Source organism: Musa acuminata, chromosome BXJ1-4 (assembly GCF_036884655.1).
Source record: "Musa acuminata AAA Group cultivar baxijiao chromosome BXJ1-4, Cavendish_Baxijiao_AAA, whole genome shotgun sequence".
Taxonomy (NCBI): domain Eukaryota; kingdom Viridiplantae; phylum Streptophyta; class Magnoliopsida; order Zingiberales; family Musaceae; genus Musa; species Musa acuminata.
In genome coordinates, this window is record NC_088330.1 from 41,093,831 (window position 1) to 41,121,315 (window position 27,485).

Consider the following 27,485-nt stretch of genomic DNA (forward strand, 5'->3'; position numbering starts at 1 on the left):
CAATAAGACAAGGGCTCCGTCGGATATCTCATATCCGAACCTCTACTCATCGCAATGCCTACCATATGTGTGTGACCCTCTAGGCCCAATATCGAGCTGGCCGTGAGTCATACCTGTCAGAACTCCTTCTAACTAAGTGAATTATTATCTCTGTAATAATTCACTCGACTCATCGACTACGGAAGTACTAGGCCACTACGCCGTAGTCCCCAGACGATACAGGGGAATCCAATCCATTGGACCTGTCTGTCCTCAGTTACCATGTACCTATAGTCCCTCATCCATCTAATATCCCAGAGACCGTATATCGAGCATGGTGCTGTCAGACCCATACGGTTTCTTCTCGAGTCTCGCTCTAATCGGATTCTCCCGGAGAACTCTTTCTCTCTCAACCCGAATGACCCTGGCCAGGGATTTGTCTGAGCAAGAACACATGGGATATTCCTCTCATGATACCGAGAGTGGATGATCCTCTATCGACACTCAATAGCCCTCGTAAGGTCGACTACCACTCCCAATGACCAGCTGTACTAGATCTGGGAACAGCCAAACCTATAAGTCTGGTATCAAAGAGTGGAGCACTCATACAGGACATCCTTGGTGTCTCAAGTCTAAGAACCAGATACACCACTAGGACTACGGAATCGTTGTCTGACAATAAGGCATCATCAACCATCCAGCATTCCGTAAGCGGATCAATCAGTGAACTCATTCTCCAATGAGCACCTGTACTGTATCCCTAGTGTCCCTACACGAGCAGCTATGAGACCAGCCGCATCCATCATATGGACGGGTATACAGCACACCAGTCTATCCGGTTATCACGATGTCCCTCTCGAGTAACCTATGACCGGGATTATTTAGGATATGTGTTTAAAGGTGAATCGATCTCATTATCGTGATCTCATCACGATCCGATTCCTATTGCACAAATCCAAGGACATCACAATATATATGCATTTATGCAATAGTTATAAAGTGATATACGCCAAAATATAATAAGCAAAAAGATTCTGTATCAAGTCACACGTGCCATCACTCACGTGATTGGCTTGCTGGGCACTTATGACTAGCAATCTCCCACTTGACCTAAAGCCAATCACCTATGTGTCTGATCCCCATCAGACCCCTGTGACGCTCAAAGACAATCTGAGACAATGGCTTTGTTAGTGGATCTGCAATGTTATCTTCGGATGGAACTCTTTCCACTGCTACATCTCCTCGGGTCACGATCTCTCTGATAAGGTGGAACCTCCTCAGAACATGCTTAGATTTCTGATGAGACCTAGGTTCCTTCGCTTGAGCAATTGCCCCGTTGTTGTCGCAATATAGGGAAATCGGCTCCTCACTATCCGGCACGACTCCCAAATCTGTGATGAACTTCTTCAACCAGACTCCCTCCTTTGCTGCATCTGATGCAGCAATGTACTCCGCCTCTGTGGTCGAGTCAGCAGTGGTATCTTGCTTGGAACTCTTCCAGCACACTGCTCCTCCATTCAAGGTGTACACATACCCTGAATTCGACTTGCTATCATCGACATCAGACTGAAAACTTGAGTCAGTGTAGCCTTCAACCTTAAGGCTATTACCTCCATATACTAGTAAAAGATCCTTAGTCCTTCTCAAGTACTTAAGGATACACTTTACTGCTTTCCAGTGCTCCAAGCCTGGATCCGCCTGATACCTGCTCGTGACACTCAGAGCATGCGCTATATCAGGCCTAGTACATAGCATGGCATACATGATAGACCCTATTGCTGAGGCATAAGGTATCATATCCATGTTCGCCCTTTCTTCTGGAGTCTTTGGGGACATACTCGTAGAAAGCGATATCTCATGTCTCATCGGTATGAGACCTCTTTTGGAATTTTCCATGCCAAACCTTTTGACAATAGTTTCTATGTACCTGGACTGGGACAAGCCAAGCATCCTTTTGGATCTATCTCTATAGATTCTAATCCCCAAGATATAAGATGCTTCTCCTAAGTCCTTCATGGAGAAGTGTCTAGATAACCAAGCCTTTATTGTGGATAGCATTCCTATGTCATTCCCAATGATGAGGATGTCATCCACATATAACACCAAAAAGCTAATAGCGCTCCCACTTACTTTTTTGTATACACAAGGCTCATCTTCGTTCTTAACGAAGTCATAAGATCTGATTGCCTCATCAAATCTTATGTTCCAACTTCGGGAAGCTTGCTTTAGTCCATAAATGGATCTAAGCAACCTACACATCTTATCTGGGCAGTTCTTGGACACGAATCCCTAAGGTTGCATCATATACACCTCCTCCTCCAGGTTCCCGTTGAGGAATGCGGTTTTCACATCCATCTGCCAGATCTCATAATCATAGTGTGCTGCAATAGCCAATAGAATTCTGATGGATTTTAGCATTGCTACGGGTGAGAAAGTTTCGTCGTAGTCAACACCTTGCCTTTGACGATACCCCTTAGCCACTAGCCTTGCTTTATAGGTCTCTACCTTTCCATCTACTCCGATCTTTTTCTTAAAGATCCACTTGCAACCGATGGGTACAATACCTTCGGGTGCATCAACTAGGTTCCAAACCTTATTGGAGTACATAGAATCCATCTCAGAATTCATGGCTTCTTTCCACTTCCCGGAGTCTATACTCATAATAGCCTCCTCGTAGGTCTGAGGATCAATATCCTCTACATCCTCTGCTCTAATATGTCCCACATATCTCTCAGGAGGATGGGATACTCTATCAGACCTGCGTAAAGTTGAAACTTGTGTATTAGATACCTGAACAGACTCGGGCTGTAGAGTGGTGCTTGAGCTTGGTTCTCCAACCTCGCTCAATTCTATCATTCTCCCACTGTCTCCGTCAAGAATGTGTTCCTTCTCAAGGAACACTGCTCTCTTAGCTACAAAGACCTTTTGGTCCTCGAGATGATAGAAGTAATACCCACAAGTTTCCTTGGGGTATCCCACAAATTTACATCGCCCTGTCCTTGATTCTAACTTATCGGGGTTGTGTCTTTTAACATGGGCAGAGCAGCCCCAAATCTTAACTACTTTAAGATCAGGCTTCTTCCCTTTCAATATCTCATATGGTGTAGACACCACCGACTTAGTTGGAACTCTGTTCAGAAGGTAAGCTGCGGTTTCTAGGGCATATCCCCAGAATGAGATGGGTAGGTCAGCGAAACTCATCATGGACCGTACCATATCTAATAATGTACGATTTCTCCTTTCAGAGACACCATTGAGCTGAGGTGTATAAGGAGGTGTCCATTGGGATAATATCCCATGGTCCTTGAGGAAGTGAGTAAACTCTGTACTTAAGTACTCACCTCCTCGATCTGATCGAAGAGTTTTGATACTCTTTCCAGTCTGGTTCTCCACCTCATTCTTATACTCTCTGAATTTCTCAAAGGCCTCGGACTTGTACTTCATTAAGTACACATATCCATACCTTGAGAAATCATCAGTAAATGTAATGAAGTAGGAGTAACCTCCAATGGCATGAGTTGACATGGGTCCACATACATCACTATGTATGAGTTCCAACAACTCAGTGGCTCTCTCTCCAGTTCCACTAAATGGAGAGTTGGTCAGTTTTCCACGAATGCAAGGCTCACAAGTTGCATATGACACATAGTCGAATGGATCTAGATATCCATCATTTAGCAACTTTTGAATCCTTCTTTCATGGATGTGACCTAGCCTACAATGCCACAGGTATGCACTGTTCAACTCATCTCGTTTCCTTTTGGACACATTTATATTCATGATATGTGGAGTGGTGTCTAACATAAATAAACCATTATGCAATGTTCCTTTCGTGATGATCTTATCATCTAATAATATCGAACAACCATTGTTCTCAAAAACAAATTTATATCCACTAACTGTTAAACATGAAATGGAGATAATGTTTTTGATAATAGAAGGAACAAAATAACATGCATCTAATGCAATAAAAGCTCCACTAGGCAGATGTAGGGCGACCTCGCCAACAGCTAATACAGCAACTTTTGCTCCATTACCCATCTTGAGGTCCATCTCGCCTCTCTCTAGTCTCCTAGGCCTTGCCAGAACCTGCAACGAATTGCATATATGATAAGCACTACCGGTATCTAATACCCATGTGTTATCATAAGAGTCTGACAAATGGAGACTGATCATGAATGTACCTGAAGCTTCATCAAGCTTTTGTTTCGCCCTTTCTGCAAGGTACTCTTTGCAGTTTCTCTTCCAGTGCCCATCTTTACCACAGTGGAAGCACTGGCCTTTGTCCTTTGTTGGGTCTTTCTTAACAACCTTTGCTTTACCTTGTTTGCCCTTGCCCTTTCCCTTCATATTAAAATTCATTATGAACTATGAAAAGGAATCTGGTAGGGACTGAAGCATAATGTCCACACACAAGTTATCCTCTAGGACCATTCCTAGACCTGTGAGTTTCTCTATCCACTCAATCATCTTTAGGACATGGTTCTGAACCGGTGTCCCCTCAGTCATCCTAGCGCGGAAAAGGCTCTTGGATATCTCATATCGTTGAGTCCTTCCCTGTTCCTCAAACAATTTACGGACATGTAGGAGAATGGATCTGGCATCCATCTTTTCATGTTGTCTCTGTAACTCTGGAGTCATAGAGCCCAACATATAGCACTGAGCAAGAGTGGAGTCATCAATGTACTTCACGTAGCGAGCGATCTCATCCTCGCTTGCCCCTTCTTCGGGCGTAGGCATCACTATATCAAGGACGTACACGATTTTCTCCGCTGTGAGAACAATTCTCAAGTTACGGAGCCAATCCGTATAATTTGGACCAGTGAGGCGGTTGACATCAAGTATGCCACGTAAGGGATTTGAAAGCGACATTTTCTGAAAATAAAGATGTAGCAAAAATGAATAACATGCAGATTTTGCAAGAAATAAACTATCAAGATATGGACTTCTATCTTAATATGCTCCCACTATTTTACTAACGAGTCACGCGACACCCTCAGCACGTGAAACGGAAGTCTCCGACAGACTTCTAGTGGGGATCAGGATCCAATCAGCGTCTTAGTGTAACCTCGAGGGACTCGACCAATCACACTAAGCCTAAAAGGTAGACAACTCTTGCCGATCACAACTCCTTGTGATTCCCGTCCTGTTCGGCCTCCGAATCACCATGGCCTCGAGGGACTCGACCAACCATGATGCTCGGTTAAGTCAACACCTTCGTTACAAGATGAGTCTGATTTGATGATATACCCTCGAGGGACTCGACCAAGCATATCATGCCCTCAGGTCACCGGTGACATCTCTATGTCGTAAGCAAGATAGCGAATCGCGATATAGGTGAGTCTCGAGGGACTCGACCAACTCAACCTACACCGGGATTCGGTTCCTACTCATAACGATGGAAGGCCACGTGGGTCAATCTAATTGCCTCACGTTTACCGACTTAATATTATCGAGAGATGTTTCTATGATTTGGTCTCCTAATATGACATGTCACACATATACATATTTAATATATATCTACATCGCATGCAAATATATATACATATCTAGTATGTGTATAAGCAATCACACCAGATGATCATGGACCACAACCTAATATGATTAGGCCCGAGCCAGTAGGCCTAATCACTCACATCAAGATCTATGTGTGCAACGGTGCATCTCCATGCCTTGTGATCGTCCATCTCGTCCTCGTTGGTTCCGTCGACATCTTGATGCATCTTCATGCATCACGATCGTCCGTCTCGTGGGTCCCGCTATGGCTTCCACGCTCCCGCTGCGCCTCCTCATGTGATTACAACTTAATCATAGGCATGCAGGCCCGACAATAAACGAGAAATATAATGGAGGTTCGCAGACCTCAATAATAATAATCACAAGTACACACATCACACGGTCCATGATCATCCGTCCACTCATCATACATCACATGTATAAATAATCATCATCATGTAGGACTACTAGATAATAATAAAAATAATAATCAACTAAACCTTTTAATTAATTAATATTTTCTGAAATCAGGGATATATAGGGAATTTCTCAATTCCTAAGGGTATTTTCGTAATTTGGACAAAAGACAGAAACTGGAATTTCTCAAATTTCGAGGGGCAAAACTGTCTTTTGCGCAGAAAACCCTAATACCCTTTCCCCTTTTCGCTGCTGCGCCGCCGCCGCCGCCACCCTGCTGGCGGCGGCCTGTGCGGCGAGGGCGAGGGCACTGCCCTCGCCTGCAGGTGGCACGCCCGCTGGGGTCGCTGCCGCTGCAGGTGGGCGCCCCCGCGGGCGCCGCCGCCTTCGCGGGCGGTTCTGCCCGCGAGTCAGCGCCCGCAGGTGGTGCTGTCTCGCTGGCGGCCGCCCCTGCGGGGTTTTTGCCTGTGGGAGCAGCGGCCACAGGCGCCGCTGCCCTGCGGTGCCTCAGCCCGCGCTGCTGCCCCGCGGCGCCTCTGCCCGCGGGCTCAGTGGCCGCAGGCGCTTCTACCGAGCGGGCTCCCAGCCCCGCCGGCCGCAAGCCTGCTGCAAGCAGACCGCCGGCCGGCTGCTGCAAGCACAGCGCTTGCGCATGCGCCGGCGCTGTGCTGCCTGGCTGCGGCTGCGGCTGGCTGCAGGCATGCAGATCGAGGGCAGCAACTGTTGCTGCCCTTCCTTGCTTTTGCGTCAACGATTTTGACGTCAATATTCTTCCTAAACACAACACACGTAGTTCAAAAACCAATCATTCGCACGAACAACCTGGCTCTGATACCACTGTTGGGAAATCATAGGGGGGGGGGGCGACATCATATGCGCAGCGGAAGAACAAGAAAACAAAAATCCCCGATTCCCAAAAAGATGTTCATCGTCGTGCGAAGATTGGTGCGCAAAATCCGCAAAAACACAAAACTGCGTATAGAGATTGTGTTACCTAGGGAGATCGTATATCCCTGTTTCCTTGCAGATCCTTAGGAGAGGGTGAAGGAGGTCAAGCGTCCTCCTCTCTAGCGGTGATCCACACAGCAGGGTTGCGACGACGCTCCTCAAAACTCCAGGCCTACTCTGAGGTGGAGAGGGAGAGGAGAATAGGAAGGGCAAGCAAAGACTCTAGCCTATGAGGCTGTGAATCCCTCCTATTTATAGAGATCCCGTGTCAAAACCCTAATGGGTCCTTTCCCTAGTGGGTATCCGGTTATCACGATGTCCCTCTCGAGTAACCTATGACCGGGATTATTTAGGATATGTGTTTAAAGGTGAATCGATCTCATTATCGTGATCTCATCACGATCCGATTCCTATTGCACAAATCCAAGGACATCACAATATATATGCATTTATGCAATAGTTATAAAGTGATATACGCCAAAATATAATAAGCAAAAAGATTCTGTATCAAGTCACATGTGCCATCACTCACGTGATTGGCTTGCTGGGCACTTATGACTAGCAGCATCTCCATCATAGTAGATTTCTCTTTACACGGGTCGGGATTTTCAGACTCATGCGTCTCAATCATATTTGATATCGTGTCATCGTCGTGGTAGATTTCTCTTCACGGGGGTCAAGTTCTCTCGACTCATGCACCTCGAGCACTTTTAGTCTCGGGCCTCCGTTGTTGTGAATTACTCTTCATGCGAGTTGGGTTTTCTTTGACTTACACACCTCGAGCATATTTATCCTTGCGCCTTCATCGTAGTGAATTTTCCTTCACGCATGTTGGATTTTCTTGACTCATGCCCCGAACATGTTTGGTCTTTCTCTTCTATCGTGATGGATTTTCTTTCACACGGGTCAGGTTTTCCTGACTCATGCACCTCAAGCACGTTTGGTCTTATGCCTCCATTGTAGCGGATTTCTCTTCACGCGAGTCAGGTTTTCTTAACTCACTCGCCTCGGGCATATTTGGCGTTACACCTCTGTTATGGTAGATTTCTCTTCACACGAGTTGAGTTTTCTTTACTCACGTTCCTTAGGCATATTAGGCCTTACGCCTCCACCATGGTAGATTTATCTTCATGCAAGTTAGGTTTTCCCAACTCCTGCGCTTCGAGCAAGTTTGGTCTTGTGCCTCTACCATGACCAATTTCTCTTCATGCATGTCAGGTTTTCCCGACTTGTGCACCTCGGGCATATTTGGCCTTACGCCTTTATCGTGGCAGATTTTTCTTCACATGGGTCGGGTTGAGCACATTTGGCTTTACGCCTCCGCCATAGTGGATATCTCTTCACACAGATTAGGGTCTCCCAACTCACGTGCGCTTCAGGCATGTTTGGCTTTGCGCCTCTATTGTGATAGATTTCTTTTCATGCGGGTTGGGTTTCCCAACTCATGTGCCTCGAGCATATTAAGCCTTACACATCCACCATGACATATTTCTCTTCACATTGGTTCAGTTTTCTTGAAGTTTGGCCTTATGCCTCAACCGTGGTAAATTTTTCTTCACATAAGTCGAGTCTTCCTAACTCACGTGCCTTATGCCTCAACCGTGGTAAATTTTTTTTCACATAGGTCGAGTCTTCCTAACTCACATGCCTCAAGTATGTTTGACTTTACCCCTCTGCGGTGACAAATTTCTCTTCACATGGGTTGGGGTTTTTTGACTCACGCATCTCAAGCATGTTTGGCATTACGCCTCTGTTGTGACAGATTTCTCTTTACGTCGATATGGTTTTCCCAACTCATGCGCCTCATACATGTTTGGCCTTGCGTCTCCATTGTGGTGATTTCTTCTTCACATGGGTTGAGTTTTCCTAACTCACGTGCATTGGGTATATTTTCCCTTACACCTCTGTCGTGACATATTTCTCTTCACGTGGGTCGGGTTCTCCCGAATCATGCATCTCATGTACATTTGGCCTTGTGCCTTTGCCATGGCAGATTTCTCGGTCAAGTTTTCCCAACTCACATGCTTTAGGTACATTTAGCCTTGTACCTCCATTGTGACGGATTTCTTTTCTTGCGAGTCGGGTTTTCTCGACTCATGTGTCTCCGGCACATTTAACCTTATGTATCTGTTGTGGTGGATTTCTCTTCATGTCAGTCAGGTTTTCTTGATTCACACACATCAGGCACGTTTGGCCATGCACCTCCGCCATGATGGATTTCTTTTCACACGGGTTAGGTTTTCTCGACTCACACATCTCAAGCACATTTGACCTTACGCTTCCATCGTGACAGATTTCTCTTATGCAGGTCAGGTTTTCCTCACTCATGTGCTATGGGCATATTTGGCCTTGTGACTCCGTCGTGATGGATTTCTCTCTATATGGGTCGATACTACTATCAAAAGCCTCGAATGATGAAAGGTGAAAGTTAGCTAGGATTAGCTCCTCTTGAATGTCCTTGGTGAATGCAATCAACTCGATATGGGGTTAGTCGACCCTTCGCTTTTGGATTGTTAGAATTCTCATCGTATCTCTTATAAGTGTTAGTCTATTCATCATAGTTGAATCCTTAGGGAATCATTCATCGAATTTGCCAACTTGGTCTAGGATTTAAGTAGAGAAGAGTGGTGGTGTGGTGGTCCACTGAAGTCCACGATTAGGGAGTAGAGTGCTCCCTTGGCCGACGGTTCGATAGGCCTCAAGCTCTCTTGAGATGTTGTATTACATCGAGTTGCGGGACCTCGATGAGTGTCGATGCTGGTGATGGTTAACCTACTGACCACAGTTGAGATGATGGCATCGATTGTTGGGCTAGCTTGGGAAAGAGTGAAGCAATAGCTTGCATCATGCCCATTAGTGTCTTGAGCTTTAAGAATATCTCAATGAGGATGAGTAGGTGACTCGGGGTCGCTCTCAGGCCGTAGAAAGGACTCTAGTATTACATTAGCGTTTGCGTCAAGGTGGATACATCCACGTGTGGAAAGGTTAGCTACTACCCCCGAGTGAAAATATTGTGGGTCAGGGGGCAAGGCCTTCTTGCTTAGGAGTTCATTAAAAGGGTTGGTAGGCGTACATTCCTGTGACATCGGACCCTTCTTTTAGCACCAAAATGTTAGGAAAAAAAATCATTAATGTTCTGACTAGTCCGACGTACTCCAGACCCGTATGTGCAGGGTTGCCCGAGATGCCTCCAAGGTAGATACTAAGCTCCCGAGTCGCCACCCACACGAAGACTGATGTCGAGAAAAGTTTCTTGGCCTGATTCCTCCGACATCCAAATTAATAACCCCAAGTCTAAGAATCTGGATGCGAGTGACAAAAAAAAGATCACTCTCCCTTCTTTGTGTTAAGGATGTGTTTTTTACCTGATCGTAGGGGGTAAAATATTGGGATGAGGGGAAGAATAATTTGTGAAATATTTTTTGGACTCGTATGGGTTGATGAATGTAAAGCCATTTGAACTTCACATGACAGTGACATGTGATTAGCCGACAACGTATCTCATATCACCGGCTTATCATCCCTCAACCTTCTTTTGAAGGTACCGACTAATCTAATTGGTAAAAACTTTAACAAATGATTATAAAATTTTAGATTCCAATACTACCCGGTAAATCCATTTATCATGTGAGGAGAAAAAAAATATATTTACCAGCCATCAACTTTCTACTCAAATCATTTGTAATTGAGTTTAGCATTTCATCTTGCATCAATATCTTAATACCAAATATTTCAAGAAGTTCTTGAGGCGGAATTCTACTTAAAATCTCTCTCTCTCTCTCTCTCTCTTGCTAACGCAACCTCACGCGACACATAGACATTACCCATCTCGATCCTTCTTAACAATACATATGAATTAACTAACACCTTAAATCTTCGCATGTGAAATCGAATGAGTGCAAGAAGTAGGTATAGGTATATATCCCTGAAATAAATGCATGAAGTAGGTGCAGGTATTCATTAACCATGTGCCTTTGCACCCTCTAAGAAGACGTGGTGGAAGAAACCATGCCAAAGGTGACCCGTGCAATGATCCCTCTTGTTGTTTTCGTAGCAGCCCAGCATGGAAACTCTCTGCCTTCGCATTCCATCACCATCTATCAGCCTCAACTATTCATCTTACAGACAGAAGATGCATAACTCCCATCTATCATTCAACAATATATTGTACAACCATACGAGTTACAGGCCGTCGCAGCAAATAAATTGCACGGATACCTGTATATGTACAACCATAAGAAGGGGTCTCCGGTCGCGTAAACAGAGCAAAAGCTACTCGACAAAGATAAAGATGAGGTATCGAAGTGGTTTATCAGTTGTGAGAGGGGGGATTGGTCGTCGGTCCAACGTAATCCGCATCAAACCCTGGATGCTCCTTTGCTCCACCTCGAGGCACAGGCCATGTAACCTTAACGAGCGTGGAGGCTTGAAGGGCACCTGAGACGCCTTCGTTCTTCCCCTTGACGTCCTCTGTGCGTTCAACAGTCGAGAAGCCCTGTTTCTTCTCGAGTGCAACACCTTCCGATGACGTCGACTCTGCGGGATTTCCATGGACTGAATTCTCATCCGGAATCACCTTCGCAGAAACCTAAACAAGAGACACGCTAAGGTTACAGTCATCCTACGTATGTAATCAACAAACATGATCGATGATCACCAACCTTGCTGGATTCATTGTAACGACTGCTTGGATCTTTGGCATGCATCCTTAGATGCCGGGCATTGCATGCGTCGACGGAAAGAGCTAACAGGAGGGTGAAGAGAAGAGCAACAGAAGGCATGTCTGTTGTGCTATGGGTTGAGTTGATGATGCGTACGTGTATTTGTAAACCATGGCATTAACTGCGGTCCTGCATGGCATCGAGGTGAAGTGGTGGTAGTGTCGCCTCTAAGAAGACACGGAGGACTGCAGGTATCGAGAGAGAACTTCGCGACGGAGATATGGAGGACTGCATTGCTTTGTCTTGTCCGTCGGCTTCTCTATTTCCTCCTCTCGATCTGTCTAACGAGTTCTTCGAGCGAAGTTATTGTTGTACGGGATTGCGGAGAAGCGCGGGGCCCCACCGATCACCGACCACGCCTGCTCGTGGGACCCGACGGCCCCTTCTCAGGTTGGGCGACGGAGCGTGGCGGCAACGAGGTGAGGAGAGGAAGCGGGGCCGTCGAAAATGACGGGGCGAGGTCGACCGCTAACGGTCACCGGAATCTGGCGCGCGTGGTCGGTGAATCCGTGTGGGTCCGACGGGATCGATGGGAGAATGGCCCAAAATAATTAACCAAAATTAAGGATAGTAAATTCATCTAATCCTTATAGTTTATTCAAGTCTTCCTGCGATTAAAACGGAAACGAAATCTCAAACTCCTAAAAGCCAGTCACTACTACTCTTCTTCAGCATGGTCGGCTTCGACGATGGCGGCCTCAGCCTCGGCATCCTGCACCTCCTTCTCCGTCTTCTTCCCTTTCTTGGACTTGTAGTACACGTTCATGAAAGTGCCAATGGCGCCGTACTTGCGACGGCAGTGCTCGTAGTGGGACGCGTCGAACATCCTCCAGAAGTTCTTCTCGGTGAGCTCCGAGACGGAGTACTGCGCCTGGAAACCGTGGTTCTGAATCATCCACTCCTCGAGCGCGCGGACAACTTCGGCGCCGTCGAACTCCTCCCCCCTGAACACGGGACCTGGAGCATAGTACAAACCGACGTCGGTGAACATTTGGGCGAAGCTCGTGTCTCCCTGCCGGTGATGGTCCTCGAAGCCTGTTTCGGGATGCACCATCGTCTTCAGAGGAAGCTTGAACAGCCGATGGGGGCAGAGCCATACTGGATATAGCTGCAAGACGATTCAGGTTACTTAGTACTAGCTTAAAGATTCACAGTCTCAAAGACAGATCCAAGAAGGTACCTCCGTTTCACGATGGCAAAACTCGAGAGCATCTGCAACTTTGTACAGTGGAATCAGGAGATCCTGGATCACATGCATGTCATGGTAATAGTTCCTGATAGCTTCACCTTGGGTGGCCTTGAGCAAGGAGACCTTTGGCGGCATCAACCAGCCCAAGAACCATCTGAACCACCACTGGTCTGCGCATGGCAGGATCAGCTTCCCTTCCCAGTACAGAGATCTGGTATGCCTATGGTAATACTCTCGGGTGGGTATGTACTCCACGAACTCTCCCCTCTGCAGCGCTGTCTGTGCATGCTGGTAAAACCAGGGCTTGAACCACCACCCTATGCTGTTGATGACATTGCCCTTCTTCTTGGCTTCTGCCTCGGAAGCATACTTCCCGGTCATGCAGACAGCCTCGGTGGGGTTATAGATCATCGTCTCAACGAAGTCCGGAACCCTTGATGAATCCCCATCTCTGGGAGCAAACGAGTCTGCATAATCCTGCGCGAGTTCCTTCAAGGTTCCCCGGTGCGGGGTGTAGGTAACCTTCATGTATTCCCTAACATGTATGAGTTTGATCTCTGCAGAAACCATGAGACCCAGAGTTCCTTGAGACCAGGGGATCCCGTAGAAAAGATCGGAATGGTCGTTGTCCCTGGTACACCTCACAAGTCGGCCGTCGGCAAGCACAACCTCCATGGCGACGACCGTGTCAGAAAAGAGCCCATACAAGTGTGAGCTCCCCTCGATTCCATAACCATTGATAAGGCCACCCACAGTGAGATCGTCAAGCTCTGCAACGACCGCAAGCGAGAGGTTCATGGGAATCGTAGCTCGAGTGATCTGACCCATATTAACAAGCGGCTCCACCTTAGCGATCATCCGCTCCTTGTCGATCTCAAGAATGTTCCTGAACGCAGAGAGATCGACCTCGAAATGTCTTGCGCGCTTGTAATCGACATTACGCATGCCAACCGCGATGTATGGTTTCCTGGCCGTGCACACGAGACCATCCTTGGTTGGATCTCTCTGCTTGAGGCGCTTGATAACTTTGAGAACGTTCTCCTCATGTTCTTTCCGGCGACGCTCGTCGGACTTCATGGCAGATCTCACATGGCCAAGAAACAGTCTGAAGTAGATGAAGCAAGAGACGGGAAGCACCACAAAGACGACAACGATCCATCGGAACTGGACCAGATAGTCCACCAAAACTTTCTTTCTTTTGGGACGCAGAGGAGCTTCCACACCAGACATGATTCGTACCTGAGTTTCGATTTCTATCACATATGAGATGGTAGAAGGATGATGTTTGTAATTGACACCATGGACGAAGTCTGCTCTAACATTGACGATGGAGGCAATAGATACTAAACTTACTAGAAAAAAGTTGAAGAAGAAGATAGAGGGATAAAAGGAAACAGAGACTTCTATCCAAATTCCATAAAACAAATCAAAGCATGATGTGAATGTGCAAAAGGAAGTAAACAGCAAGCACGCACATATCAAGAAAACTTCTTGCCAAATCAAAGATGGTCAATCTAATTTCCAACAACAACATCAGTGAAACAGAGTGCAAACTTTGACCGGAAGGCATGAAGGCAAGAACACCACCAGCCACGAAACAGAGCTTAGATTTCGACCGTAAAGCAGAACACTGCGAATCACCAAAGAAAGAAACTTTGCTACTGGTACGATACCTTCGAAGTGGGGGAGTGAGGGGCAGCAGACCTGATCAAGGAGGGAGGAAGGCGACCACCGTGGCTTGTGCTCCCAACGGGGTTTGATAACCAGCAAAGCTGCCCACAGTGGCAGGCTTTTAAGATTCAATGTATGATTTAAAGCGCAGTGGATCTTTTTTCGATCGAGCATTATGATAGAAGTGGCATTTGCATTCAAATGTACCCAAAAAAGAGAGCTTTAATGTGAAATTATGATGCTGAGAGACAACTTTATGTGAATTTACTTTCAATGATCATCCAAAAATCTTCTTGGTGGTCTTTCTTGTGTGATGGAAGAGGTGGTTCAATTATAACCTGAACAGCATAATCCTAAAAAAACAAGGCATAAATAATTGGTTATTAAATTTCTGATAAAAGCTACAAATTAGCATCATTTGACTATAATATCTACCTTAATTGCAGATAATTTAAATCGAGGGACCGACTTTGATTGAAAGTTCATTGCATCTGCTTTCCTAACCTATCAACTGTGTAATAGTACACTAACCGAGGGGTGATGTATCGCGAATCAATGGTTGCAGTTGGTTGACCCATCACAAGAGAGAGTCAGAAAGCAGAACACAATCTTTGCATCCAAACCTTTGCTGAGCAGGTCATTCATTAATACTGCACAATACAATCACACAAAGACACCTGTGGAAGAAGTGAAACCCATATCCACACAAATGGACATTATAAATACTGTTCTCCGAAGACATTTACTTGTAAGATCGCTATGTACCATATGGTGTTAATTAAGTTTCCTGTATCAGCATTCTTCTGATGCTGTACTTCAGTAATCTTAGGAATACGAGTTAGTAGATGGTTCCGACAAGCCTTTGGTATGGAAACACTCTTATCGATGTAAATGCATGTGTGCTGATTGCAACTCCGTGGTGAGGGCAAAGGATGAGTTCGTCTTCTTCCTTTACCGCCTGAATCATATGCGCTCTGAGGCTGACTTCATGCATCTGTCAGAAAAGTGGCTTACCATCAGCATCAGCTCAACGCAGATCAAAACAATGTCCACAACAAGCAGTGACCAACCTCCAGTGAAGTGACACTTGTACACATCTCCATCAGTTCCTCCAACCCTTGTATTTCCAGTCGTATTGTTTCCACCAACTCGTACAGCATCGTGTCGATGTCTCCGACCTGATTCGCCGAGACAGAGGAAGGAAGGTTAGAGGAAGAGATGAGCCGTAGAACCTCCCATGGTTGACAACATAAACTGCACCTTTGCGTAAAAGACGCCGGCGGTGGCGGCAATGTCTGTCATGGCCTCCATCGATGAGCTCAAGCAGCGACGAAGTGATACCGAGTTGGCCTGCACGGGGAATGCAGATGACTCGTGTTCCACAGACTCAGGAAACTGAGAGAGCAGAGCTTCTCTTACCTCGGCGCCTTCTACCAGAGGAAGCGAGAAGGCAGCAGCGCCCAAAAGCCTCACGAGCGTGGCCACAGCTTCGACGTGCTTCTTGGCGTGCGGTTCCCACTGGCTCAGGAGACGGAGTTGGGGACGAAGGATCTGAGGCAGCTTCATCTTCTGCTTCCGTCGTTGAACCAAGATCCGCTTGGCCGCCACCAGATTCCTTAGCTCGTAGATTCTTAGCCACGCGTAGAACAGCTTCTCCTGCAGATTTAGCCGCAAAACTATAAGCGGAGGCTTTGCAGCAAATTTAGTGTGGAGTTGTCGCAGATTAAGTTATGTAGTGGGACCCATCTGAAATTACAGAGGATCAAGCATCTCCGTGGTCGCGTAAGGAGTCTCTTGTTCGGGAACAAACAGCAGAACCCTGCAAAATTCAAAAAGGGCCAAAGAAGGAAAATAAGGAGAAAAAGGCTCGCCCTCTCTAACCTCGGCGTTGCACCGGGCAGCCTCGACGGCCGCCACCGCACGAGCGTTGGCGAACCTCCACTGGATCAGTCTCGACGTCAGCAGCCGCAGCTGGTGCGACTCTTCCTCCCCCGGTGCAGCCTCCTTCCTTCTCCGGAATAATCCCAACACCCCGCCTCCGCCGCCTTTCTTCCCGCCGGCAGTGACCACGGGCGCTGCGCGAGACGGGTCCGGCGACGGCTTTGATTGGCTGGGCGATCGTGCCCACGCCGAGAACCCGGTCTTGGTCTTTCTTGCGTCGCGCTGGGCAGGGGCGGAGGTGGACCGCGGGGGCGAACGGCCGGGGGAGAGGGCCCAGGCGGAGGGAGCTGTTCTCGGCTTCCTCAAGCTGGCGGGAGGGTCCGGCGGAGGGAGTCCACAGGAGATGCTCTTGCGGTTCTCCTTGGAGAGGCAGCACGAAGTCGCGGAAGGGTCGGTGACTTGGGGGCGGTGTTTGGCGGCGGAGTGGGAGCGGGTGAGCGCGGCCGGCGCGGAGTTGGAAAAGGAGGAGAACAAGGGAACGGACTGCCGGGATGGAGAGGCGGGGCGGCGGGTGAGGCCGCAGGCGCCGCTTCGGCTGCGGAGGAGGAGAGGGCTCCGCGGGGAGGGCGGGCGGGCGTTCTCCATTGGCTTCGCTTTGTGTTGCGTTTGCGCGGCAATGCAACATGTAAGGGCAGAGTCCACAATAAACACCCTCCAAACTGTTCCAAAATTACACCTTTATTCCCCTCGTATTTTTCTTCTTCGTTAATATAAATAATTCGTACGTTTTTCTCGAACGAGACGAACAGATTCCAAGATACATAAATCGCTAAAAACAATTCTGAAGTAAACGCATTGTCCACACAGATAATAAATCTAGAAAATTTCCCAATATAAAATATAAAATAAACGTAAACAGGAGGCACGCACAGGGGCTGAATGGAAAATACGGCGGGATGAGGAGGGTAAGGTGGGAATCGTGGAGGAAGTCGAGAGCACGTCGGCGGCGTAGGTGAGGGAGAGCGACTCGGAGCCCCGTGGAGTGCTCCCACGACCTAAAAGCTTTTATTAGCAGCGCGCACGTTACGATACTCGTGGTAATCAGAGCGAGATGTCAACATTGCTCGAGCTCCTCCGTCCCTTTCTCCCTTATTGGATATGTACCGGAAGAGAGTACGTTGTTGTCCACAAACCTAGAAAACAAGACCAAGAAAAATAACAGGGAAATCTAAATCTAGTGAGAGAACTGTTGTTCCTTCGGAGACTACCTCTTATGGCTAATTGATCGCGAAATCATACATACATATGTATGTATATACTTTGATGAACGGCGATCCTTTCGTTTATTGTAGACTTCATCTCCTTCTTGTGCAAGATGGCACAGCAACTTGAAGTTTAGGTTATTTCAGCTTCGGCGGCGTCGTACTTGAAGCTCGATCGATGTCGCAGGTAAGGCATCACATTGTGGTGATGGATGAGACGACGAGTGGGGCTTTGCTTCTTATTCTTGCAGAAAAGATGTTTATGAGAACGATGGATTCCGAAGGCTTACTTGGGGGCTGCTCACAAAAGGTCACTTTGCGATGAGAGCTTCTCCTCCATTTTGACTACTGTTTCACCTACTACAATTCCCTTGCCGACAGTAGTGGAATGTCCACTTCTTGCCCTGCCCAAAGAAGGGTGGCGAGGGCTTGTCGTTGGGCCTCTCATGCTTGGATAAGCCTCGCCATGGTTGATGTATCATCATAAATGGTGTGTTCGCTTGACAAATCATACACCCTACATTCCTGACGTATCATAGTTGATGCAACATTCACATGATGATTGATTAATGTGATCAAAGTCGAAATAGGTACGATGTAATTAATGTATCTTCCACCTCCGGTTGGCTGGGAAGATCAACTGACACCAGAGAATGAGGCTGCACTTTGATCTCATTCTCGTCTCTGAGTCACCCCGTGACGCTTTCTGCTGCTCTCTCCCTGCTGTCATTCCCTGCCAAAATATCTTCCTCCAACGTTCCCAAACTCGTTGTTTATCTGCTGCTGCCATGCGACGCCACCGCGCAGGCTACCTTCCAAAACACTACACGCCATGCTCCCTTGGCTGAATCCCATCCCTCTCCTCTCACCCTGGAGGCGACCGTTGCAGGTCCCTGAAGAGCTCAGGAAGGAGTAGCTTTTGTTGCCATCTTCTCCCTCTGTCTTCACGTCGAGAGCCGCTCTTCGTCGAGTCACATGATGCGCTACCGTAATCCTTTCGAGGTCGTCCTCACGCGAGCAAGTAGACAAACTGCACTACGGGTTGTGTCCTTATCAGTTTGTCCTCCCATCTCAGCTCACTACCGTTGGGTCGACGACCGTTCCGAGATCGTGTTCTTGTTCTTATAGTCTGGAATGGAAGCCGCATCGATCGACATTGTCATTGCAACTGAAGCTAAAGTACTCTCTCTTCTGCTCTTTAGAAGTTGGTTCATCCATGGGAGCATCTCCAAGCATGTTCTTCCTGGTCATCTGCCTGTTTGTCTCAGTGCACTCCAGTGCATGCGAGCTCGGTTCCACCAAGCAGCACCGGCGGCACGAGTGGTACTTCAAGCCAACCGGCAAACAGACCATCGTGGTGGACGCCAATGGCTCCGGCCATTTCTCGTCCGTCCAAGAGGCCGTTGACTTCGTCCCAGAGAACAACACCAAGCGTGTCGTCATACAGATTCATGCTGGTCATTACACGTGAGTAGTTCTTCGTCTCTCTACTCTCAGCAAGCCTTACAGAAGCTTCCTCTGTTTGTTTTCGGGTTTGCAGGGAGAAGGTGATCGTGCCGTCGACGAAGCCATATGTGACGTTCCAAGGGGCCGGCAGGGACGTGACGGTGATCGAGTGGCACGACCGGGCGAGCGATCGAGGACCTGACGGGCAACAGCTACGGACTTATAACACGGCTTCTGTCACTATTTTTGCTAGTTATTTCAGGGCTAGGAATATTAGCTTCAAGGTGAGTGCTTCTTTTAGAGACCTAATGATCTCAGTCCCTTTCATCCGCATCGCATCGCCGGAGACCGATGGCCGGAGGTCGATTCCTGGAGCACATACGTTCTTAGGTTCAGCTCAGCTCTGTTTCGGCTTTAACCAGCTATCCAAAGAGCAATGAAATGAGTCAAACCCCTTGCCTATTGATTTCTCACTTTTGCCCTCCCTTGACTATGGTGATCAGCTCAGCTCATCAACTCGACGGCAGAGCCTGACAGATCACTTGGCCTTTGCTGCAAAAAGCTAATTGGTTGGATGTTTGGAGTTGATTCACTGAGATGATTAACGTGAATGCATGTCCATCGTGTGTTGTGCGATGGCAGAACACAGCTCCAGCTCCAATGCCGGGCATGGAAGGATGGCAAGCAGCAGCGTTCCGCATATCGGGAGACAAGGCGTACTTCTTCGGCTGCGGCTTCTACGGCGCCCAGGACACACTCTGCGACGACGCCGGCCGCCACTACTTCAAGGATTGCTACATCGAGGGATCCATCGATTTCATCTTCGGCAATGGTCGTTCCATGTACAAGGTAAACAACCCGTCCCGTGATCCATCTTTGCTGCTCGCTAGCTGGTTCTGAGAAGGAACACGACTGCAGGATTGCCAACTCCACTCCATCGCAGACCGGTTCGGGGCCATCGCAGCTCAGGACAGGAACAGCCCGTGCGAGCGGACGGGCTTCGCCTTCGTGAACTGTAAAGTAACCGGCACGGGCAAGCTCTACGTAGGACGAGCCATGGGGCAGTACTCGAGGATCGTCTTCGCCTACACCTACTTCGATGACGTGATCGCCCCCGGAGGCTGGGACGACTGGGATCACAACAGCGACAAGAACCAGTAATTAACCCTCTGTCATCGAGCACAAGAACAACCACCAATCCGCTGGAAACTAAGACTCTCGTTTCTCTCTGTTCTTGCAGGACGGCGTTCTTTGGAGTCTACAGATGTTGGGGTCCTGGTGCAGCAGCAGTGCGTGGGGTTTCTTGGGCTCGGGAGCTCGATTTCGACACGGCTCGACCTTTCCTCGTCAAGAGTTTCGTGAATGGAAGACACTGGCTTGGCCCTTCCGATCCTTGAGTTCTTCACTCCTACACTTGCAGTAGCAGCTCATTCAACCATTTGTTATTCCTACACTTCCAATTTGTATTCGAACCATGCAATAAGATGTCAAACCTCACTCTCTCTGTTCTCGTTCAAGAAGACAGAGCTCCATCGCAATGAAGGAAACAGAACTACTTTAATCTGAATCACAAGCAAATCATTCTAAGCCTCAGCACAAAAAAGAAATTATGCTACAGTTTGCAGTCATGGCAAACTGAAAACAGCAGTTTTGTGTGCATAAAACCTGTGTTGACTCACCAAGAAAAGGAAAATTGATGCTTGCATTTGAACTGAGCCTCTTCCCCAACCAGACAAAGGTGTTCCGAGTGAGTCACAGAATCCCAAACTGTGCATGTCCTTCCATGGCTGCATATAGCACCAACACCAGAGCGCTACTTGTTCTCACGTGAAACTGGGAATTTGCATGGGTCCAATGCTTAGAGTTCCTCCTTATTTGAACTCCTCTGTATCACCTATTTGAAACCTGGCCATCTTTCCCTCCCACCCCATTTGTCTTGAACATGGCTCCTCCACACCATCAGTCTCCCTCCCTTGTCATGGCCTCGTTAACTTTCCTCGCCCTCCTCAACGCTTGCTTCTGTTCCAATCCGAAACACCCCAAGCTTTCCACCTCAACATCAAACTGGCTTCCTGCAGGAGCTACGTGGTATGGGAGCGCTAATGGTGCTGGAAGCGATGGTAAGGTTCTTCTCCATATAATGTTATCCTTCGTCTACTATTGCAGAGAGCCATGTGTGTGATTCCAGGAGGTGCTTGTGGCTATGGAGGCGCGTTGGAGAAGCCTCCTTTCTCATCCATGATATCCGCGGGAGGCCCCTCGCTGTTCAAATCGGGCAAGGGATGTGGCGCTTGTTATCAGGTACAGACGAAGACCTCGAATTCTGCAAGCCCTTTTGCTTCTTGGAAGTGCCCAAGTGTCGTCCAACCCCGTGGCAGGTGAAATGCACCGAGAACGCAGCGTGTTCCGGCGATCCAGTTACCGTGGTGATCACGGACGAGTGCCCCGGCGGTCCATGTCTCGAGAAGTCTGCCCATTTCGACATGAGCGGGACTGCGTTCGGGGCCATGGCGTCCTCTGATCGAGCTGACGAGCTTCGCAATGCTGGTGTGATGACAGTGCAGTACGCAAGGTGCAAATACTCCACTCCACCATCTGCAATCTTCTTCCACGCATGCTATTGTACCACCGGCTTACCACTTTCCTCTGAACAGAGTCCAGTGCAGCTACCCAGGCTTCGACTTGGCCTTCCGTGTCGATGCTGGCTCAAACCCTTACTACTTCGCCGTCGTCATAGAGTTCGAGGAAGGTGATGGAGATCTCGCTGCTGTGGAACTCATGCAGGCATCATCATCAACGGATTCATCGCAATGGCTTTCCATGCAGCAGTCATGGGGTGCAGTGTGGAAATTGAACTCAGCTTGGCAGCTGCAGGCCCCCTTTTCCATCCGATTGACGACGCTTTTATCCAACCGGACGATTGTGGCAGACGATGTGATCCCATCAACTTGGCTGCCAGGGGAAACATATCGATCTACCACACACTGACACCAGTATCGATCTTCATTAGGAGTACGATATGTAACTGCTAGTAACTAATCATGGCTTAATTCATGACAATAAAGACAAATTTTAGCCAATCCTTCCATTGTTCTGCTCAACTCCATTTCTTCCAATTACTCCAATAATAATTCTAGCTCGAACTTGTCAAACACGTTATCCTCTCAAGTCTTGTGGACTTGTTTTGCCTGTTGAACGAGGCAAGTCAACTCTTCCAGAGGAGGTGGTGGTGAGACATGGAATGGATGCTCTAAAGAAGCAAACAGAATCCACTACAAATAATACCTATGATAGAACACAACACATTTCCTACATTTTCATCACTGCAACTACTGTTCCTCACTTGGAATTTTTTCCTGCATCAGCCAACTATTATTAATCTAAACCCAAAGGGTGGGTAGCCAATGAGGATCACACCACATGTCAGAGAAGTAAAAATAGAGAGAGAGAGAGAGAGAGAGAGAGAGAGGGAGGGGAGGGGGGCGAAAGAAGGGCATCATGATGGAAGTGTGGGGGACACTGAAGTGAGGATTCTGTCAGTCAAGAGCAAGTTGGTATCCTGTTCACAGAATACCAATTCTCAAAGCTTCAGAACAAAAGGAGCAAACCCAGAAACCTTCCTTTGTCTTGTTTATGCATTGCATCTGCTCCATGACTTGGTCAATCCAAATTCTGAATCATCAATGGCAACGCTCATTTTGTGTGAACCAGATGATGTAGCCACCAACATTCTTTCTTAATAGTGATGACAGAAAATGAAACAATTCAAGTTCCTTTCACTTAATTTCCAACACCCTCTTGAAAGTTCTAGCCTTGAAGGTAGAACAGTATCATATTGGCAGCTGTGGCTTTTGGATCTGCAGCAATTACAGTCCAATGAGGAGCTCTACCTCAATTTACAGTATCATAGCTTCCACTGACAAATGACTACAAACTAAATATGTAAATTTCTGCAGAGGCTCCCTGATTTTTACAATTGCAGTCAAATAGTGATTGTAATAAAATTTCTTCCACATCTTTTGAAAGGTATAGCTTTTCTGCTTTGCCCTCCAAAATGAGGAATCCCATGTCATTTATATGCAGCCTTCTAGTCCCTTTCATTCCCAGTTATCTAGAAATATAATTCAGATACAATTGATCTGCAACAGCTTGCTTCAGGTTGATATTATACTGATCTCATCCTCACTTTTTATCCTGAGAATTGTAGACTTCTTCATTGTTCTTTCAGCAGAATGCTGTGAAACAAAGTTGGGAAACTGGCCTACACTTTACAGAGATTGAGATACAGAAAGCTCCTCCAGTGTATTTCTGTACTAGCTTGTTTGCTCAGATGGCAAACCAGTAGCTAACATCAGTGCTACATGAGAAGAGGAATCAAAACTACATGTCCAAAAAATAATGTTTGTGTTGGATACCTTAAGTCTTTGCCCTAAGTAATCATGGAAATCCACTTGGGCACAAGGATGCAAGTCAGAAGGTGTTGCAGGACCAACTTAAACAGCATGAATTGATGTAACAAATGGTTAGATTCCATTTGTGGAAGTCCCACCATTCCATTTGGTCAAATTGTTTTCCTAATAGATGCCATCATAGTACCCTTGTCAAGGTATTCCACATATTATATCTAGAAAACTTGGGATACTATTACAAGATAGATGCCACTGATGCCTGCCATAGTTTATTCACAGTTCAACAAGGAGGATTCTTCCCTGCTTTCATGATCTTTGAAGAGTAAACTCTAAAACTTTTAAGATCAATTATTCTGGTACCATTCTGCTCTCAACCTACTCCTATTATTACCACTACTACTACCACCACTTCAAAGAAAGTAGGGTACACAAGAACTGTCTAAAGACATCACATAATTGCAACTGGGTTGGGGCAGTTGCATGACAGTTGGTGCTACCCAGCAGACTTCAATCATCATTATCTGTCAGCTAAAAGCTAAGTAACACCATAGGGAGCTCTCACCTTGTTGACAAAGGTACTATTTCTGAATGAAGAATTGGTCTGACTCTATGCATTACTTGCATTCATTCTCTCATCTGCTAGCTTGACCTCCATAAGCATCACAACCCAGCTCTCCTTCCACAAGGCTCATAGCATGACATGATTCCTTGTGCCAGTGGAAGGAGAAAAGAGAAGATGAGATGAATGACAGTAACTAGTAACAGTAAGCGCATGCAGGTGAAAGCTGTGCCGGTGTGGGAAGCTCACAACCACACACCCAATGCTCTCTCATCAGTCTCTTTTGCCCAACCCGACAAGAACCAACTCATGAGAGCACAAGTGCTACCGATCTCGTGATATATGTTATCATTCCTTGTTCGCTGCTTTATTCCTTCCCCACTCTTGCGACGTTAACGTACGCATCCCCCCGTAGTAGCTTTTCTCTATGCCCCTTCTTTAATCACCCCATTAACTGCCATCGAAGCATCGAGCTCTACAAAGCTCAGATCCTTAGTGGTGGCCTGGTAGCTGAGAGGAGGCAGGACTTGGTTTGATGCTTGTATGGGAAGAAATGAAAGGCCTACCTACCATGCAATGACTGCCGGAAGGTGTTTGCTTCATTGCCAGTAGAAACGGCATGGGATGGGAGTAGTGGTGGAGATCTGGAAACAGTGTGGCCTGCAACAAAGCGATGGGAGTCAAAGGGGAAGTGCATAAAGGCTTTTGCTGAAAGGGTGGGTGAGGGAAGGGAAGGGAAGACATGGGAATCCGCTTTGCATTCCGTCACGGGATACTGGCCACTCTCACGCATATCTTTCCGCCGCTAATGCTGCTGCTGTTTGCCGGATAAATCGAAGACCTAATAAATAGTGACCTCCCATGCCCTACAGGTTGAAACTGGCACAATTGAACCGACCGGTTTGGTTTGATTCGAGTTAGATTTTCCCTGTTCGGGAACCAAATAAACATATTCGGTCGAATATTTTCCGGTTCAAAGCGTCTTTGGTTCTTTTGGAGAACCGAATCGAAGTGAACCGAGCCGACCCGTAGGATCTAGTGGTCAAAGCGTGAGTGCGCTTCCTCAGCAACCGCAGCTGCCGGCGATCTCTCACCACAGGGTGTGGCGCGTTCTACGCACAGGAGTACACGATAAGGAAAGGCCTCAGACCGTCCATCACGTCGGTCCCACGTACATCGGACGTACCTCCGTGAAGACCGCGTGATGGGCCCACCAGCCCACACCAGTCCCGACGCCACAGCTTTGCCATCACGTAATTAGCAGCAGAAGGGTCGATGATTCCTAAGCGATGCCAATTAATAGCACCGACGAGCTAATTACTTGGTCTTAATTGTCCCAATGGAACACCAGTAACGGCAGGGTTGAGAGAGAGCGAGAGAGACGGGCGAAGGAAACGTGGAGACCGGCGCGTGGAAATGCTGAGGCACTACGCTCCAAAAGCCGAGAGCTTGCCGAAGAAAAAGCTGAACCAGTAGAGGTGAAGGGAAAAGGATGAAGACAAGAATAAGTACCAGTCCAAACAGAGAATTTTCCAGGTGGGAAGCAGCGGCAGAAGTTCTGCTTCTCCAGACTCCCCCTCTTTGGAGATGAAATGAGATGTTACACACTTAGCTAATCCACATACACAAAAAAAGAATAAACATGTTTATGATCAAAGAGATGGTGAAGAGAAAAACTGCAGTAATTGGCAATAGCAATCAGCTGTTGCTACAGTAAGCAAAACTGCAACTTGAACACAAAAAAGAATGGCAGAACTAATGTCAGCTTAAGCAAAGAAGAACAGAAGCATACGAATAAGATCACCAAATCGCCAGCTTTCTCCAATATGTAACAGCGCTGAGAAAAGATTTACTTCAAATCTTTTTTGGTTTCTTATGTTGTGTTTCTTTGTCTCTGCAAGTCTTACCTCGAGTTAGAAGGAGCGCTCGGATTGCATGGCCTCGGCGTGTGGAGTGTGCGGATTCAGTTGGGACGTGGGTTGGCAACGAAATCCATATCGGAAACGGCCGACAGCTCCACGTCGTCCATCGACGGCGCCGGAAAGTTGAGATCGATCATGCCGATGCTGCCGCCGAACTTGGTGGCGGCGGAGGCGAGGGGGGAGGTGCTCTGCGGCGAGCATGACGGGGGAGGGCGTGACACCGGCGAGTTCTCGGTGAGCATAGTGGCGGACGACGTGAAGTGCGACCGCTTGTGGCCGCCGAGAGCTTGGCCGGAGCTGAAGACTCGGAAGCAGAAGGGGCACTCGTGGACTTTGGCATCGGCATTGGCGTCGGCGGAGTCGGCTTCGCCGTAGATCCGGGGCTCCACGGCCGGGACGCAGCCGTTGGTCTTCTTGTGGCTCGCCCGGTGGCCACCGAGGGCTTGGTACGACCGGAACACCTTCTTGCACGCGCCGCACTGGTACCGGCTCCGCCCCTTCTTTGGCGGTTGCCGGGTGCGAGCGGCGGCCCGCCGATCCTCCTCTTCCTGCTCGTCGAAGCCGTCCGACAGTCGGGCCTCCTCCTCCGCCGCAGCAGTCGCCCAGGAGTCGCGGGACAGCATCATGAGGCAGAGCGCGACATCCTCCTCGGGAGTCGCGTCCGAGACAGAGCTAGCCGGCTCCGCCTCCGGCTGCTCCGTCGGCGACGCGGTGTCCCGGCGGGATCGCTTAGATCGGCGTCGGTTCTCTTTGGGGGACTCCGTCTCGCTCTCCCGGTCCTGGACGACGTCGCTAGATCCGGCCAGCTCAACGGCAGCGACGGAAGAGGAGAACTGGGGATCCACCAGCCGGAAACTCTTCCGGGGGTTCATGCGCAGGCCATAAGAGCCTCCCACCTCCTCCTCCGCTTCCTCACCTACTTCCTGCTCCGCCGCAGGTCGGTCGGAGGATATGGACGCGGATGAGTTTCCGGGGTGCTGCGCCTGTGGGGCCGGAGGGGCCGCAGATATGACGTGAGAGCGCATGTGCCCCCCGAGAGCCCGTCCATTGGGGAAGCGGCGGAAGCAAAGGTTGCAGGTGTGCCTGTCCATGGAAGCGATTCCTTCAGCTCGACCCTCTCGCTCTTCTTAAGAGAGCAGAGAGAGAGAGAGAGAGAGAAGGGGGGGGAGGGGAAGTATTGAGGGGAGAGTGGGAGCTAAAAAAGAGTAGGTGACAAGCATTCCTCAACCAAAAGGAGTCACGCCCCCACCCGAGATAATAAAATAAAATAAACAAAAAAAGACAATAAACCAAGAAAGTTATTTATCCAAAAAAAAGAAGAAAAATACATATAAATGGTACGTATCTTTTCTCTTGGAAATCCGAGCCTCATGTGAGAAGCAATACAAATGATTTGGGGATACCTTTTCCTTCATTTCATGCATCTTTGTGGTTCTCCCACTTCATTATAGTTAGTGCTAAAATAGCAGTAAGAATTAGTAATAATACAGTATGTTGACATATCGCAACAGACCCTCCGAGAGAGGCGAGATCGAGTGGCGTTCGATTAGGGGTTGGCCATCGACCAAGTCGTAGGTAAAGAAAA

General features: G+C 47.9%; 5 protein-coding genes across 6 annotated transcripts; 2 read left to right on the top strand and 3 right to left on the bottom strand.

Annotated features, from left to right (window-relative positions):
* Positions 1-12,173: 12,173 nt before the first annotated feature.
* On the bottom strand, positions 12,174-14,662 carry LOC135672642 (delta(24)-sterol reductase-like). Its single transcript, XM_065181138.1, has 2 exons — positions 12,742-14,662; positions 12,174-12,669 (listed from the first exon to the last, which is right to left on the bottom strand). The coding sequence occupies exons 1-2, from the start codon at positions 13,978-13,980 to the stop codon at positions 12,220-12,222; spliced, it is 1,689 nt and encodes a 562-aa protein (XP_065037210.1). The 5' UTR covers positions 13,981-14,662; the 3' UTR covers positions 12,174-12,219.
* A 444-nt stretch (positions 14,663-15,106) lies between these two features.
* Positions 15,107-16,962, bottom strand: LOC135672643 (QWRF motif-containing protein 7-like). Its single transcript, XM_065181139.1, has 5 exons — positions 16,303-16,962; positions 15,841-16,077; positions 15,682-15,771; positions 15,492-15,599; positions 15,107-15,415 (listed from the first exon to the last, which is right to left on the bottom strand). The coding sequence occupies exons 1-5, from the start codon at positions 16,945-16,947 to the stop codon at positions 15,260-15,262; spliced, it is 1,236 nt and encodes a 411-aa protein (XP_065037211.1). The 5' UTR covers positions 16,948-16,962; the 3' UTR covers positions 15,107-15,259.
* Positions 16,963-18,097: 1,135 nt separating this feature from the next.
* Positions 18,098-20,515, top strand: LOC103982622 (probable pectinesterase 68). 2 transcript variants are annotated; one of them, XM_065178673.1, is made up of 6 exons: positions 18,098-18,566; positions 18,640-19,031; positions 19,105-19,294; positions 19,653-19,859; positions 19,929-20,167; positions 20,251-20,515. In XM_065178673.1, exons 1-6 carry the CDS (start codon positions 18,540-18,542, stop codon positions 20,405-20,407), a joined length of 1,212 nt encoding a protein of 403 aa, XP_065034745.1. In that variant the 5' UTR covers positions 18,098-18,539; the 3' UTR covers positions 20,408-20,515. The 2 variants fall into 2 exon arrangements, with proteins under 2 accessions (XP_065034745.1, XP_009397881.2); XM_009399606.3 differs by having other exon boundaries at positions 18,098-19,031.
* A 118-nt stretch (positions 20,516-20,633) lies between these two features.
* LOC135670705 (expansin-B15-like) lies at positions 20,634-22,084 on the top strand. Its single transcript, XM_065178674.1, has 3 exons — positions 20,634-21,311; positions 21,389-21,582; positions 21,665-22,084. Exons 1-3 carry the CDS (start codon positions 21,183-21,185, stop codon positions 21,996-21,998), a joined length of 657 nt encoding a protein of 218 aa, XP_065034746.1. The 5' UTR covers positions 20,634-21,182; the 3' UTR covers positions 21,999-22,084.
* Positions 22,085-25,529: 3,445 nt separating this feature from the next.
* On the bottom strand, positions 25,530-27,085 carry LOC135670721 (zinc finger protein ZAT4-like). Its single transcript, XM_065178675.1, has one exon. The coding sequence runs from the start codon at positions 26,989-26,991 to the stop codon at positions 25,942-25,944; it is 1,050 nt and encodes a 349-aa protein (XP_065034747.1). The 5' UTR covers positions 26,992-27,085; the 3' UTR covers positions 25,530-25,941.
* Between the last annotated feature and the right edge of the window lie 400 nt (positions 27,086-27,485).

What these genes read in the sequence shown, in the direction of transcription:
- LOC135672642 (XM_065181138.1), bottom strand. Translation starts at nt 13,980, where the DNA reads ATGTCTGGTGTGGAAGCTCCTCTGCGTCCCAAAAGAAAGAAAGTTTTG. An exon ending in TTTGCCATCGTGAAACGGAG is followed by an intron (nt 12,670 to 12,741) that starts GTACCTTCTTGG and finishes ATCGTCTTGCAG; the next exon opens with CTATATCCAGTATGGCTCTG.
- LOC135672643 (XM_065181139.1), bottom strand. Translation starts at nt 16,947, where the DNA reads ATGGAGAACGCCCGCCCGCCCTCCCCGCGGAGCCCTCTCCTCCTCCGC. An exon ending in CTGCCCGGTGCAACGCCGAG is followed by an intron (nt 16,078 to 16,302) that starts GTTAGAGAGGGC and finishes CTAAATCTGCAG; the next exon opens with GAGAAGCTGTTCTACGCGTG. An exon ending in CAAGTGTCACTTCACTGGAG is followed by an intron (nt 15,416 to 15,491) that starts GTTGGTCACTGC and finishes CTTTTCTGACAG; the next exon opens with ATGCATGAAGTCAGCCTCAG.
- LOC103982622 (XM_065178673.1), top strand. Translation starts at nt 18,540, where the DNA reads ATGATGCGCTACCGTAATCCTTTCGAG. An exon ending in ATTCATGCTGGTCATTACAC is followed by an intron (nt 19,032 to 19,104) that starts GTGAGTAGTTCT and finishes TCGGGTTTGCAG; the next exon opens with GGAGAAGGTGATCGTGCCGT. An exon ending in ATGGTCGTTCCATGTACAAG is followed by an intron (nt 19,860 to 19,928) that starts GTAAACAACCCG and finishes ACACGACTGCAG; the next exon opens with GATTGCCAACTCCACTCCAT.
- LOC135670705 (XM_065178674.1), top strand. Translation starts at nt 21,183, where the DNA reads ATGTGTGTGATTCCAGGAGGTGCTTGTGGCTATGGAGGCGCGTTGGAG. An exon ending in GATGTGGCGCTTGTTATCAG is followed by an intron (nt 21,312 to 21,388) that starts GTACAGACGAAG and finishes ACCCCGTGGCAG; the next exon opens with GTGAAATGCACCGAGAACGC. An exon ending in ATGACAGTGCAGTACGCAAG is followed by an intron (nt 21,583 to 21,664) that starts GTGCAAATACTC and finishes TCCTCTGAACAG; the next exon opens with AGTCCAGTGCAGCTACCCAG.
- LOC135670721 (XM_065178675.1), bottom strand. Translation starts at nt 26,991, where the DNA reads ATGGACAGGCACACCTGCAACCTTTGCTTCCGCCGCTTCCCCAATGGA.